Source organism: Coregonus lavaretus, assembly GCF_964263955.1.
Source record: "Coregonus lavaretus genome assembly, chromosome: 10".
Classification (NCBI taxonomy): domain Eukaryota; kingdom Metazoa; phylum Chordata; class Actinopteri; order Salmoniformes; family Salmonidae; genus Coregonus; species Coregonus lavaretus.
Window position 1 is genome coordinate 7,190,237 of NC_139997.1, and position 16,348 is coordinate 7,206,584.

At 45.3% G+C, this 16,348-nt stretch overlaps 1 protein-coding gene across 5 annotated transcripts in view; it reads left to right on the forward strand.

The window, feature by feature from the left end:
- The window catches only part of LOC311136695 (alpha-adducin-like), a 44,090-nt gene that overhangs the window by 12,480 nt on the left and 15,262 nt on the right, over positions 1-16,348 (forward strand). For all 5 annotated transcript variants that reach the window (XM_084170927.1, XM_084170928.1, XM_084170929.1 and 2 more), the window contains exons 2-10: positions 928-1,140; positions 4,358-4,520; positions 7,708-7,859; positions 8,226-8,306; positions 11,394-11,543; positions 11,852-11,995; positions 12,416-12,514; positions 13,032-13,199; positions 13,540-13,794. In XM_084170927.1, the coding sequence (XP_084027053.1) occupies positions 946-1,140; positions 4,358-4,520; positions 7,708-7,859; positions 8,226-8,306; positions 11,394-11,543; positions 11,852-11,995; positions 12,416-12,514; positions 13,032-13,199; positions 13,540-13,794 (1,407 nt within the window). In that variant the 5' untranslated portion in view covers positions 928-945. The remainder of the gene's footprint in view (positions 1-927; positions 1,141-4,357; positions 4,521-7,707; positions 7,860-8,225; positions 8,307-11,393; positions 11,544-11,851; positions 11,996-12,415; positions 12,515-13,031; positions 13,200-13,539; positions 13,795-16,348) is intronic.

Consider the following 16,348-nt stretch of genomic DNA (forward strand, 5'->3'; position numbering starts at 1 on the left):
TCACACTATCAAAACAGGAAGCAGCAGAGGTGATGTTTGGGGAACCAAGCGTGACGTGACTCCATCTGGCTGCCTGCCTTGGATATTAAATGTAACCTTGATTTAAACTATGTGTTCATTAGGCATCAAACTTAATGGACTGAAGCGGGGGAGAGACTACCTGGGATTATCTAATAATACATGCTCGTTTTTGTTTTCTGTTTTTAAAACATTTTGGTACGATCTGCAGTGTTTCCTAAACTCGGGGTCGGCGGAGGTAATCCCTAATCGAATGGGGATTTTGGAGAAAAACAGAAATGAAGCCAGACAACGGAGTGTCCATGATCATCCGACATTGTACAGGAGACGGGGGGGGGGAAACACATTAGGCCCTATCTGACGTTTTGCGCCGCTTTGGTGCTTTCCGTTCTGTCTACAATCTACATCGCCCAACCCTAGTGCAATACAATACAATGTGATATTATTCATCTACAATATACCCTTATATGCACAACAGGGCCTGGGAGGCTCACAGGGATCCATAGTACTCCATCAATGATCCAGTTTTCAATTAAATACTTATTGAATTCCCTAAAGTTGTTTTGAACATAAGGGCACTGTTCTTTAAGCTTTAAGACGGCAAAATTGTCTCTCTGCCCCATGGGAAAATGTGTAGAGTTGCAGGAAATTAGCTGTAAAACTGCTAAATGTTCTCTCCAATGTGAAGTGGGGCCTTTAAAATGTTCTTTCACAGGGCCTGAGACTTGGTTAGTCCGGCCATGCACTGCAGAAGTCATATTAAAACTCCTTGTATGCTAGTTTTGAGGGGGGTCCCTGATTTTTTAAAATATTTTCTATAATTTGCGATCAGAAAAGGGGTCCCTGGAACCCCCTGCCCTAATGAACACAACCCATGTTCTCACTCCGGACCGTTCTTTTCATCACCAGGAGCCAACAGACCCGGTGATGAACGGTGACTCAGGTGCCGGGGTGGTGACTGCACCCCCTCCCACCACCGCCCCCCACAAGGAGCGCTACTTTGACCGTGTGGACGAGAGCAGCCCAGAGTACCAGAGGGAGAGGAACATGGCACCAGACCTCAGACAGGACTTCAACATGATGGAGCAGAGGAAGAGGGTCTCCATGATCCTGCAGAGCCCGGTAGAACACACACACATTAATGTGCAAACACAGAACTCGCACATACATACACACGCATGTGTACACACGGTATACAGTGCTACTCATCTTCTAGCCTATGTCCCAATGTCATGTCACCAACATATGACTATAAGAACATATTTTGTCCAAAAGCTTTCCCCACTTTTTTTGACATGATAACCACGGTCACATTATAACCCACATTATAACCACGGTCACGTTATAACCCACATTATAACCCACATTATAACCACGGTCACGTTATAACCCACATTATAACCCACATTATAACCACGGTCACATTATAACCCACATTATAACCACGGTCACATTATAACCCACATTATAACCACGGTCACATTATAACCACAACCACGGTCACATTATAACCCACATTATAACCACGGTCACGTTATAACCCACATTATAACCACGGTCACGTTATAACCCACATTATAACCACGGTCATGTTATAACCCACATTATAACCACGGTCACATTATAACCACAACCACGGTCACGTTATAACCACGGTCACGTTATAACCACGGTCACGTTATAACCACGGTCACGTTATAACCACTGTCACGTTATAACCACGGTCACATTATAACCCACATTATAACCACGGTCACGTTATAACCCACATTATAACCAAGGTCACATGATAACCACAGTCACGTGATAACCACGGTCACATTATAACCACGGTCACGTGATAACCACGGTCACATTATAACCACGGTCACGTTATAACCACGGTCACATTATAACCCACATTATAACCACGGTCACATTATAGCCACAACCACGGTCACATTATAACCCACATTATAACCACGGTCACATTATAGCCACAACCACGGTCACATTATAACCACGGTCACGTTATAACCACGGTCACGTTATAACCACGGTCACATGATAACCACGGTCACGTTATAACCACGGTCACATGATAACCACGGTCACGTTATAACCACGGTCACGTTATAACCACGGTCACGTTATAACCACGGTCACGTTATAACCACTATCACGTGATAACCACGGTCACGTTATAACCACGGTCACATTATAACCACTATCACGTGATAACCACGGTCACGTTATAACCACAGTCACGTTATAACCACTATCACGTGATAACCACGGTCACGTTATAACCACGGTCACATTATAACCACTATCACGTGATAACCACGGTCACGTTATAACCACGGTCACATTATAACCACTATCACGTGATAACCACGGTCACGTTATAACCACGGTCACGTGATAACCACGGTCACGTTATAACCCACATGATAACCACTGTCACATTATTACATCTACATTTTAGTAATTTAGCAGACTCTCTTATCCAGCGCGACTTACAGTAGTGAGTTCCTACATTTTCATACTGGTCCCCCGTGGGAATCGAACCCACAACCCTGGCATTGCAAGTGCCATGTTCTACCAAGTGAGCCACATGGGATTATAACCACTATCACATTATGACCACTGTCATGTTATAGCCACTGTCACATAGCCACTGTCACATAGCCACTGTCACGTTATAACCACTATCACGTTATAACCACTATCACGTTATAACCACTATCACGTTATAACCACTATCACGTTATAACCACTATCACGTTATAACCACTCACGTTATAACCACTATCACGTTATAACCACTATCACGTTATAACCACTATCACGTTATAACCACTATCACGTTATAACCACTATCACATTATAACCACTATCACGTTATAACCACTGTCACGTTATAACCACTGTCACGTTATAACCACTGTCACGTTATAACCACTGTCACGTTATAACCACTATCACGTTATAACCACTGTCACGTTATAACCACTATCACGTTATAACCACTGTCACGTTATAACCACTATCACGTTATAACCACTGTCACGTTATAACCACTATCACGTTATAACCACTGTCACGTTATAACCACTGTCACGTTATAACCACTATCACATTATAACCACTTAACACTGTCTCTCTCAAACACAGTACTGTTCTCTCAGCAGCACTTAGTTTTAGCCCAGTGTATAAAAACTCAGTGTTTACACCCCAGCCCTTTTAGTGACAGAAGCAAGGCATTCTTTGTGATGCTGTGGATGGGGACCAGAGCAGGGTCTATGGCTAGGCAGAATTTATATGGGTCAGAAAGGAGATGAGCTCCTTCAGGGCTGCAATGACACACACACACACACACACACACACACACAATGAGACAGTGCAGCTGGAGGTAACAAAAAGGACTGTGTAAAAAGAATGTTGTTGAGAGATCTGTTGTTTCACCCTGCAGATGAGTTATTACCATCAGGACATGTAGTCAGGTTTGACACAACATGGAAAACAGTTGCCAACATAGGAACTATGTAACTCCTTAGTTCTTGTTGGCAGTGCTTCTGTAATATGCGAGTGATTTCTTTCTTTACTTTGCCTGTTCCTGCTAGCAATGTTTATCAGATTGGAGCCTTTCTTTCTAGTCTCCCCTCTGCAATGCGGCAGTCAACAGGCACTTGTGACATCGTCAAGAAGCGATAGCAAGAGAACACAGACAGACAGAACATAGAGGCTCTTTTACTTCAAATCACTTCCTGTCTGGATTTAATCGGAACCGTGGATTCCGTAGTAGAGGAACTAAGAATAGCCAACTAGTGACGGTGTTAGAATGCATCAGCGACGACGGTGTGTTGACGTGTCCTGTGCCTTCGCCTTCCCTGTCTGTCTGTGTCCCTGTCTGTCTGTCTGTGTCCCTGTCTGTCTGTCTGTGTCCCTATCTGTCTGTCTGTCTGACTGTCGGTCTGTCTGACTGTGTCCCTGTCTGTCTGTCTGTCTGTGTACCTGTCTGTCTGTGTCCCTGTCTGTCGGTCTGTCGGTCTGTCTGACTGTGTCCCTGTCTGTCTGTCTGTGTCCCTGTCTGTCTGTCTGTGTCCCTGTCTGTGTCTGTCGGTCTGTCTGACTGTGTCCCTGTCTGACTGTGTCCCTGTCTGACTGTGTCCCTGTCTGTCTGTGTCCCTGTCTGACTGTGTCCCTGTCTGACTGTGTCCCTGTCTGACTGTGTCCCTGTCTGACTGTGTCCCTGTCTGACTGTGTCCCTGTCTGACTGTGTCCCTGTCTGACTGTGTCCCTGTCTGACTGTGTCCCTGTCTGACTCTGTCCCTGTCTGACTCTGTCTACTCCCCAGGCGTTCTGTGATGAGCTGGATACGATGATTCAGGACCAGCTGAAGAGGGGAAAGACTCCCACCAGCCTGTTGGCCCTGCAGCAGATAGCTGACTTCATGACCACCGGTATCCCCACCATGTATCCTGCAGCACCACAGGGAGGCATGGCTGCACTCAACATGAGTGAGTAAAATACAGTATAAACCTTTCCTTTCCCTTCAGGCCTTACCAGTCTGATTTAATCTAATTCAGTGTTTCCCAAACCTCTCCTCAGTACCCCCAGCCAATCCAAACCTCTCCTCAGTACCCCCAGCCAGTCCAAACCTCTCCTCAGTACCCCCAGCCAGTCCAAACCTCTCCTCAGTACCCCCAGCCAGTCCAAACCTCTCCTCAGTACCCCCAGCCAGTCCAAACCTCTCCTCAGTACCCCCAGCCAGTCCAAACCTCTCCTCAGTACCCCCAGCCAGTCCAAACCTCTCCTCAGTACCCCCAGCCAGTCCAAACCTCTCCTCAGTACCCCCAGCCAGTCCAAACCTCTCCTCCAGTACCCCCAGCCAGTCCAAACCTCTCCTCAGTACCCCCAGCCAGTCCAAACCTCTCCTCAGTACCCCCAGCCAGTCCAAACCTCTCCTCAGTACCCCCAGCCAGTCCAAACCTCTCCTCAGTACCCCCAGCCAATCCAAACCTCTCCTCAGTACCCCCAGCCAATCCAAACCTCTCCTCAGTACCCCCAGCCAGTCCAAACCTCTCCTCCAGTACCCCCAGCCAGTCCAAACCTCTCCTCCAGTACCCCCAGCCAGTCCAAACCTCTCCTCCAGTACCCCCAGCCAGTCCAAACCTCTCCTCAGTACCCCCAGCCAATCCAAACCTCTCCTCAGTACCCCCAGCCAGTCCATGTATTTAATGTATTCCAGAAGTATCACAGCTGATTTAACTAATGAGGGGCTAGATGATTAGGTGACCATTTTGAATCAGCTGTGTTTTTTCTGGAACAACATCAAAGTAAGTGGACTTCCTGAAGAGGTTTGGGAAACACTGATCTAATGTATACTTTTAATGTAATGTATATGGAGCTAAATACACAGTATGAGCTATGTGTGATACATCTACCCTGCAGCACCCCAAGGAGGCATGACTGCCTTCAACATGAGTGAGTATTATATCTAGATGATGTAGAATCACTAGCTAGTTAGCGGAGCACTAGTTTGGTACTTTTGTATTTATAGTGTACATGTATGTGGACACCCCTTCAAATTAGTGGATTTGGCTATTTCAGCCACACCCTTTGCTGACATGTGTATACAATCGAGCACACAGCCATGCAATCTCCATAGACAAACATTGGCAGGAGAATGGCTTTACTGAAAGAGCTCAATTACTTTCAATGTGGCACCGTCATAGGATGCCACCTTTCCAACAAGTCAGTTCGTCAAATTTCTGACCTGCTACAGCTGCCCCGGTCAACTGTAAGTGCTGTTATTGTGAAGTGGAAATGTCTAGGAGCAACAACGGCTCAGCCGCAAAGTGGTAGACCACACAAGCTCACAGAACGGGACTGCTGAAGCGCGTAGTGCGTCAAAATCATCTGTCCTCGGTTGCAACACTTACTACAGAGTTCCAAACTGCCTCTGGAAGCAACTTTAGCACAATAACTGTTCGTCAGGAGCTTCATGAAATGGGTTTCCATGGCCGAGCAGCCGCACACAAGCCTAAGATCACCATGCACAATGCCAAGCCTCGGCTGGAGTGATGTAAAGCTCTCCGCCATTGGACTCTGGAGCAGTGGAAACGCGTTCTCTGGAGTGATGAATCACGCTTCACCATCTGGCAGTCCGACGAACGAATCTGGGTTTGGTGGATGATACCTGCCCCAATGCATAGTGCCAACTGTACAGTTTGGTGGCGGAGGAATAATGGTCTGGGGCAGTTTTTTCATGGTTTTTCATAGTTCAAGTGAAGGTAAATCTTAACGCTACAGCGTACAATGACATTCTAGACTATTCTGCAACTTTGTGGCAACAGTTTGAGGAAGGCCCTTTCCTGTTTCAACATGACAATGCTCCTGTTCACAAAGCGAAGTCCATACAGAAATGTTTGTTCAGATCGGTGTGGAAGAACTTGACTGGCCTGCATAGAGCCCTGACCTCAACCCCTCGAACACCTTTGGGATGAATTGGAACGCCGACTGCGAGCCAGGCCTAATCGCCCGACCTCACTAATGCTCTTGTGGCTGAATGGAAGCAAGTCCCTGCAGCAATGTTCCAACATCTAGTGGAAAGCCTTCTCAGAAGAGTGGAGGCTGTTATAGCAGCAAACGGGGGACCAACTCCATATTAATGCCCGTGATTTTGGAATGAGATGTTGGACGAGCAGGTGTCCACATACTTTTGGTCATGTAGTGTGTGTATATATATATCTAACCCTCTCCAGTGTCTTCAGCCCCTACCAATAATGCCTTTTGATGCATACATTATGGAGGTATGAGGCATTTGGCTACTGTGATGTGATTTCATCCACCAAGAGTAAATACCGTAGTGCAGTATACCTAGTGTACCTAGCTAGTATACAGTACTCATCACCTAGTGTACTTAGCTAGTATACAGTTCTCCAGTACCTAGTGTACCTAGCTAGTATACAGTTCTCCAGTACCTAGTGTACCTAGCTAGTATACAGTTATCCAGTACCTAGTGTACCTAGTGTACCTAGCTAGTATACAGTTCTCCAGTACCTAGTGTACCTAGCTAGTATACAGTACTCATCACCTAGTGTACTTAGCTAGTATACAGTACTCCAGTACCTAGTGTACCTAGCTAGTATACAGTACTCCATCACCTAGTGTACCTAGCTAGTATACAGTACTCCAGTACCTAGTCTACCTAGCTAGTATACAGTACTCCATCACCTAGTGTACCTAGCTAGTATACAGAACTCCAGCACCTAGTGTACCTAGCTTTTATACATCCATGCTGCTTTGTGTGTTTACGTACAGTTCACGTCAAGCACTTAGGTCCCCTCAGGCCAAGATGGCCTCCGCTGAGTTCAGAGGTCGGTAGTAGTGTTGTAGAATGTAACTACATTCTTCTTAACCATAGACGCTTTGTAAATATAGACAGACTCTATGTTTAAATTGACATATTATTATTTGACTGAGGTGAGTGAATTCAATTCAAAGGGCTTTATTGGCATGGGAAACATATATGTTTACATTGCCAAAGCAAGTGAAATAGATCAACAAAAGTGAAACAATAACAAGTGAACAGTAAACGTTTCACTCACAAAAGTTCAAAAGGAATATAGACATTTCAATTGTCACATTATGGCTATATACAGTGTTATAACGAAATGCAAATATTTCTCTCTCCCTTTACAGGTCTGGGCATGGTAACCCCAGTGAATGACCTGCGTGGATCTGACTCAATCTCCTATGAGAAGGGAGAGAAGCTGTTTCGCTGTAAGCTAGCCGCCTTCTACCGCCTGACAGACCTCTTCGGCTGGTCCCAGCTCATCTACAACCACTTAACCGTAAGACAGCCTTCTAATGTACTTCTCTAGTCTTTATCCACTGGTATGTCATTGAAATGGACTCCTAGTCAGTACAAAACACCAGAAGAGATATGTAGGACAGGATTTCTTTTTTTTTACTGCAGTATATTGTAGTGCTTTGCACATTTAACCTGCAGAATATATTTTCCGACAGCTCTGTATGAACATGTGGGGTTGGCTAGGTTAGGAGGTTAGTTTAGTAAGCATTATATTGTTGATGAAACATCAAAAGATTGTGAAAAATACTAACTGCATTCTAGTGTGTGAGCCATTTGGTGTAAATTCCCCAGGCTTGTTTGTTTGTTACTGCTTGTTAAGACCGCCATCTGCACTCACGTCTTCCAGGTCCGGGTGAATTCAGATCAGGAGAGGTTCCTGATTGTCCCTTTTGGGCTTCTGTACAGTGAAGTCTCCGCCTCCAGTCTGGTAAGATTCTCCCCCAGTGTCTCACTCTTAAAGGCTGCCTGCATAATGTGTGACAACGCTGTGAACGTACAGACAATTACCATCTTAGGTTATGCTGAATGCATTTTAATTAGTGATTTAAATAAGTGATTGTCATTCAACCTCCATCATCCAAACACAGAGGTTGTCCTACATGGCATTTTTATCTGCAAAGCAATTGTGTTTAAAATGCCAGCAGTGTGGCCTTGAATAGCACTGTACCTTTAAAACAAAGGTAGGGGCGTGGATCAGAAAACCAGTCAGTATCTGGTGTGACCACCATTTGCCTCATGCAGCGTGACACATCTCCTTCGCATAGAGTTGATCAGGCTGTTGATTGTGGCCTGTGGAATGTTGTCCCACCCCTCTTCAATGGCTTTGTGAAGTTGCTGGATATTGGCGGGAACTGGAACACGCTGTTGTACACTTCGATCCAGAGCATCCCAAACATGCTCAATTGGTGACATGTCTTGTGAGTATGCAGGCCATGGAAGAACTGGGACTTTTTCAGTTTCCAGGAAGTGTGTACAGATCCTTGCGACATGGGGCTGTGCAATATCATGCTGAAACATGAGGTGATTGTGGCGGATAAATGGCACGACTATGGTCCTCAGGATCTCGTCACGGTATCTCTGTGCATTCAAATTGCCATCGATAAAATGCAATTCTGTTCGTTGTCTGTACATTATGCATGCCCATACCATAACCCCACCGCCACCATGGGGCACTCGTTCACAACGTTGACATTAGCAAGCCGCTCGCCCACACGACGCCATACACGTGGTATGCGGTTGTGAGGCCGGTTGGACGTACTGCCAAATTTTCCAAAATTACTTTGGAGGCGGCTTATGGTAGAGAAATTAACATTAAATTATCTGGCAACAGCTCTGGTGGACATTCCTGCAGTCAGCATGCCAATTGCACTGGCATTGGGTTGTGTGAAAAAACTGCACATTTTAGTGGCCTTTTATTGTCCCCAACACAAGGTGCACCTGTGTAATGACCATGCTGTTTAATCAGCTTCTTGATATGCCACGCCTGTCAGGTGGATGGATTATCTTGGCAAAGGAGAAATGCTCACTAACAGGGATGTAAACAAATGTGTGCTAAACATTTTAGGGAAATAAGCTTTTTGTGTATATGGACAATTTCTGGGATCTTTTATTTCAGCTCATGAAACATGGGACTAACACTTTACATGTTGCGTTTATATTTTTGTTCAGTATAGTTACTCTACAATACTATCCTAAATGACAGAGTAAAAAGAAGGAACCCTGTATATAATTTCAAGTATGGTGGTGGCTGCATCATGTTCTGGGTATGCTTGTATCATGTTCTGGGTATGCTTGTCATCGGCAAGGACTAGGGAGCATAAAAAACGGAATAGAGCTAAGCACAGGCAAAATCCTAGAGGAAAACCTGGTTCAGTCTGTTTTCCAACAGACACTGGGAGAAAGTCTATGGCAAAATTTGAAAATGGCTGTCTAGCAATGATCAACAACTAACTTGACAGAGCTTGAATAATTTCTTTAAAGAATAATGTGCAAATATTGTACGATCCAGGTGTGCAAAACTCTTAGACTTACCCAGAAAGACTCACAGCTGTAATCACTACCAAAGGTGCTTTTACAAAGTATTGACTCAGGGGTGTTAATACTTATGTAAATTAGATATTTCTGTATTTCATTTTCAATACATTTGCAAACATTTCTAAAAACATGTCTTTATGGGGTATTGGGTGAGAACATTTTTGAATTCAGGCTGTAACACAACAAAATGTGGATTAAGTGAAGGGCAATGAATACTTCCTGTAGGCCCTCTGTAGCTCAGTTGGTAGAGCATGGCGTTTGCAACACCAGGGTTGTGGGTTCGATTCCCACGAGGGGCCAGTATGAAAATGTATGCACTCACTAACTGTAAGCCGCTCTGGATAAGAGCGTCTGCTAAATGACTAAAATGTAAATGTAAATGCTGAGTCACTGGTCCTTCAAGGCCGAAGCTGCCTTCAACACTTAGCCCTTGCCAAGACGGCACAAACAGATCTGGGACTCAGGCTAGCATCGTAAGTTAAGTCACAAGGCATTGACTTTCTGCTGCCTGTCTGGTCCTATTCTAGGTATATCATCTTTTTTAGATTGTTTATTTAAGCAATAATGCCTGAGAACCCGGGAATCTTCGTGTAACAACTCCTGACATGGGCTGTTCTGAGGCCTGAGGTGAAGTCAAGGGATACAGCCCTTTGAGGGAGTTGTCACGCGTACATTCCTGGGTTCGAGGGCATTATTGATGTTCTAAAATGGTTGCCAACATATTTATACAAATATTAATAATGAGTAGATTTGTTTTTGCATTCTGAAGTTGCTACCCAAGCGGGCTGGTTGTTAGTTATTTTCTCATGTTTTCACACAGTTATTAATTCTTATCATTCTATTCATTCCACGTTGCTATGCTAAACAAATCGTTGGCATGTAGCTAACTTAGCTAGCAGAGATTCAACGATGACAAAGACAAGAACTTCAATAAATAATGATTGGATAAATATCCAATATACCAACATAGGCAACAACTATTATGGTTGGCGAGTCCGAGCTAGCCAAGCTGATTGGTGATGTTAATAGTTTACTGTTTCCATGGTGAATTATTAGTTTCACGTTCATTCTTGGGCTAGTTAGCCTATTGACACGGGAGAGTTCGTATTTGTAAAATGATACATTGTTGCACAGGTCGTAGTGGCAGACAGGCAGGTTTATACAACCCCCAACTGTTGCAAAACAAATAGTAGCATGGAAAAGTAATGTGTAGACGCTGAGGGAGATGAAGTTTATTAATTTCCTACCTGGGCTGCGGGACAGTGGAATTATGACGTTAACAGGTTGTGGTATTTTGTATACTGTATCAACCAATCAGCATCCAGGATCCAAACAGCCCGTTTTTTTTATAATTATTGTTCACTTACAGCATCACTGTGGGCTTTCAGTCATAAGGCCTCACTGTTGCCTCTCTGGTCCTATCCCATTGAGCTACATTGTAATGTGTCCTATCGTTTTTTAATTCTGTGTCCCATCCTAGGTGAAGATTAACATACAAGGGGAGATGGTGGACCGAGGGAGCACCAACCTGGGGATCAACCAGGCTGGCTTCACCCTCCACTCAGCCATCTACGCGGCCCGGCCAGACATCAAGTGCATCGTACACGTTCACACACCGGCTGGAGCTGCAGTAAGTTTCCGGCGATTCTAGCAACTATGGTGGATACATAACCAGGCCGGCTCAGTACGTCGGCTTGGCTCAGTAGTGTGAAAAGGGTATATACTGGTCACATTTGATATGCTCTTCTTAATGATATGAGTTTGGTCAAACTTGGGTCTTGAAATAATAAGTGTCACTAGTCTCTTCCCACAGCTGCTTGGTAGAGAAACCCATGAGTTTGGCACCGAAAAGTACTAACATTCGTCAGCTGTTGTAGTGGATAACTACAGCACACCCTATCTGCAGTGGTGAATAACTACAGTCTGTCTGTGTTTCAGGTGTCGGCCATGAAGTGTGGCCTGCTGCCCATCTCTCCAGAGGCCCTGACACTGGGGGAGGTGGCCTACCATGACTACCACGGCATCCTCGTAGACGAGGAGGAGAAGGTCCTCATACAGAAGAACCTGGGCCCAACCAGCAAGGTATCGGAGGCAGAGAGAGTGTGTCACACTCTAGTCCTTCCCCTTGGCCCTAACCCTCTAGTGCAGGGCTCTCCAACACTGGTTCCTGGAGAGCTGCCCTCCTGTAGGTTTTTCGCTTCAACCCCAGTTGTAACTAACCTGATTCGGCTTATCAACCAGCTAATTATTAGAATCCGGTGCGCTAGATTAAGGTTGGAGTGAAAACCTACAGGACGGTAGCTCTCCAGGAACAGGGTTGGAGAGTCCTGGTCTAGTGTTTACAGATCTAAAATGTCTGGATCGGTATAAGCAGTGTAATTGCCTACACCTTACAGATCTGCAACCTCTAAGGTTTAAGGCTGAGGGGGAAGGGAGTGAATTGGGACCGGCTACAAGTGTGTGTAGGTATACTGAGCACCTGTGTTTGTCTTTGTCCCACAGGTCCTGATCCTGAGAAACCATGGTCTGGTTTCTGTTGGGGAGACTGTGGAGGAAGCCTTCTACTATATCCACAACCTGGTCACTGCGTGTGAGATCCAGGTAGGACACTGTCCGGACTGTTTTCACCTCCAACTTAGATTTCTATGAGAAGCTGCTCTTATGCTGCTCTGCCACTGCTCTGCCACTGCTCATATGCTGCTCTGCCACTGCTCTGCCACTGCTCATATGCTGCTCTGCCACTGCTCTGCCACTGCTCTGCCACTGCTCATATGCTGCTCTGCCACTGCTCTGCCACTGCTCTGCCACTGCTCATATGCTGCTCTGCCACTGCTCATATGCTGCTCTGCCACTGCTCATATGCTGCTCTGCCACTGCTCTTATGCTGCTCTGCCACTGCTCCCAGACTTCAATAAATGATACATTGTGTTGTATTTTTATAAAGAGGGGCTTATATTGTGACTCTCAGACAAGATGCCAGCTCTGGGAGCATTTGCCAAGTGTGATGCAGACCAATTTATACCCAACACAATACTTTATGCTGCATGTGACATGACCGTGTCTGTGACTGAATGACTTTGTGTGTGACTGATGTGTTTGTCTCTGTGTGCGTTTCCAGGTGCGCACCCTAGCCAGTGCTGGAGGGCCTGATAACCTGGTGATGCTGGACCCTGCTAAGTACAAGGCTCGGCCGCGGTGCTCTGAGCATGTCGAGGGCTCCACACACCCCAAGTGGCTGGTGGGGGAGCAGGAGTTTGAGGCTTACATGAGGATGCTGGATAACCTGGTAGGAAGGAACTGCCCTATTGAAGTTTATTAGAAAAACATTTCGTAACAAAATGACAATAGATTATATTAGAATTTTGAGGACCACTCTGAAATGAACACATACAATCATAAGCTACAAAGTTTTTTGTGTGAAATATATGTTAATGTTCTACTGTACAATTAGTGTTGTTAACTTTCCATGCAATGCTGAAAAAATACATATTTTCATATTAGTTTTAAGATTTTCATGTAAGATTAAATGATTGATACTGTAGATTATTAACCACAGGGTTTGATATGCATTATCCTTTCAGTATTACCACTACAGCATCTAACTGACCCCGTTTCTGTCTCTCTAGGGCTACAGGACGGGCTACCCCTACAGGTGCCCTGCCCTGAGAGACAAAGCAAAAAAGTTCAGCAGCGACGTAGAGATCGCTCCCTCAGCCACGGGCTACTCCTATGCCGAGGACAGTGACTCAGGCGCTCGCTCCCCTCTCAAGCACAGCTTTCAGAGGCAGCAGCGCGACAAGACCCGCTGGCTCAACTCGGGCCGGCCGGAAGAGGCCTACGAGGAAGGGCCCGACGGCGGCAGTCCCAAGTCGAAGACTAAGGTGTGGACGAGCATTACACACGATCACGTCAAACCCTTGCTGCAGTCTCTCTCGTCCGGTGTCTGCGTGCCAAGCTGTATTACCAACTGCTTGGTCTGTGCCTACCTTATTGTTCATAGTTAGACGTACCGTTCAGCTACTTGATGAACGGGCAGCGGGTTGGCACTCTAAGGTTGGGGGGGGGGGGGAATGGATCCTGGGATCTATTAGAGCTTGTGATATGTCTACTTCAACAGATGACTCCAGACAGCTCCAGTGTTTGGTTATACGTATTAATACTCTAGTGAGTCTCTGTCCTTAGTTTTGCCGTTTAAACCCTTCTCTCTCTCTCTAGCCAGTCCAAAAGACAACACTGCTTAAGACAGATTTATACATTTTCCCAATTCTCCGTTTCCATTCCCTTGAATACTAACTTCTTTGTTCCTACTCCCCACTCTGTCTAAAGTTGTTTTCCCTACTAACCTCTCTCTTAAGCAGTTGGTCCATCCCTCGCTCTCTCTCTCCTGTTAGTCCCACCCCTCCACTCTTTTCCTCCTTTGTTCCCTAGCGCTTTAGGGTGCCAGCCCAGCTGTCCAGCGCATGCTGTGTTGCATGAGTAGCCAGATGCATTGTGGGTGCTCTCTGGGAGGAAGAGCGATGGGGGCGTGGCATGAGCCCAGAGTGGGCATGGCTCTGATGTTGCTAACCAACCACCGCTGCTGCTTTAGAGTCCTTCTCGTTCTGGTGTCTGGTGTTGTGCGTCTGGAGCTTTTCTAACTGTGTGCACCCAGGGAACTTATTGCAGTGTAAAACTGAAGCATAATGTAGGATGCGTTTACTAAAGCAAACCTCACACCGTTCTATGTTGAGGTGTGTTGCACAATTTTTTTTTACCGCGGTTAATGATATGAGAGTATGACAATATATTACTGATTACTAGCTAATCTAATAGAACCATACACTAAAGTTATAGACAGCATCCCTGTTTGTAGACGCGCTTTAAAGCTAGCATGCCACTTTTTATTTGTAGCATTGTTTGATGTTTGAACCCAGGAAGTGACCTCCTGCTCTTGTGGCTGGTCTTTCAGCCAGACAGCTAATCACATCTGGAGCTTTCACAGTTAAAGCAACAGACAGGGTGGGACCTGTCCAAGACCACTCTGCTTTCGGTATGGAATCGGAATCCCATGAGTCATAGCTTGCTTTTTTATGACTCCTCCCCCTCTATTCCCCAATCCTCAACCACTCCCCAAATGCCCCTAATGATATGACATGTCATTTTAGTTCCCCTCTTTCCAAGTTTAATTTCGGTTAAAAAAAATTATAATAATACTCCAAAACTTTCCTAAAGTGTTCCTATGCATGGATTTGTATAGTGGGTGGGGAAAAAAAAGAAGCAAATTTGACTGGTCTAACTTTTGAAACGATTATCTCCTCTGGTAAAGTAGGAGAAAGTGTTGTGTTGTGAGACTCAGTACATATTCAGTGAGTATATCATGTTTTCATGTCCATCCCATGTTCCTATCCTATCTACAAACCATTCAGATGCCCCTCTTCCTCATCTAGTTTTTTGATTTTTTTGCACCTAACTGCTTTAACAGCTCAGCTGAAACATTTCCTCAGCAGAAAAAAAAAACCTCATAGCTCATGCTACGCCAAGGCAAAATACAGAGTAACTTGCTTTTCTGAAAGTGCCTCAAACAAGAGAAGGATACTGATGTGCATGAAGGCTTAAGTCAGATTTACTTGCTGCTCATTCAATCATATCTGTGTGAGAGAAAAAAAATGTATCCTATCTTTTTCTCTGTCTCGGGCTGAGCATTACCAGTGTTCAGGTGTAAACTGGGGGCGGCAGGTAGCTTAGTGGGTAAGAGCGTTGTGCCAGTAACCGAAAGGTCGCTGGTTCTAATCCCCGAGCTGACTAGGTGAAAAATCTGTCGATGTGCCCTTAAGCAAGGCACTTAACCCTAATTGCTCATGTAAGTTTGCTCTGGATAAGAGCGTCTGCTAAATGACTAAAATGTAAATGTAAATGTAAACGCCTCTGTCAAGTACTCCAAAAACAGTCCAGTTCATTACCTTCCAAAAAGGACAGCTCCAGAGTTTTTCTTCTTCTTTGGTTTTTTTCTACTTCTGTCATATAAACAAAGTTCAGTAGTAGATCAAAATATCCTAGAAGCCAGGGCATCCCTTTGTAACTAAACGTAAACTAAAAACCTTTTAACTTTTATAAAGTGCGATTCTTGGGGGGAACCCTAAGTTGTATTTTTCTCCAATGAGAGTTTTTCTGTCAGTCGGTCAGTGGTGGACGAGTGTCTCGTCTTTCGTTGTGTTTCTCTCTTTATCCCTGTTGTCCTGTTACTATTACTGTACGTTACGTTAGCCTGGGAAATGACTTGGTGATGCCCACTCTATCACGCCTCACCCCACCTCCACTGTGTCGCTGGTCCACATAGCTTTTACTGTACTGTAAGCCAGCACCATCACCTCCTCACCTGTCCACGTCCTCACCCCACCACGCCCTCACCCCTCCCTCTTCCACGGTCTCTCGTCATCTTGTGATGCCTTCAGTTGC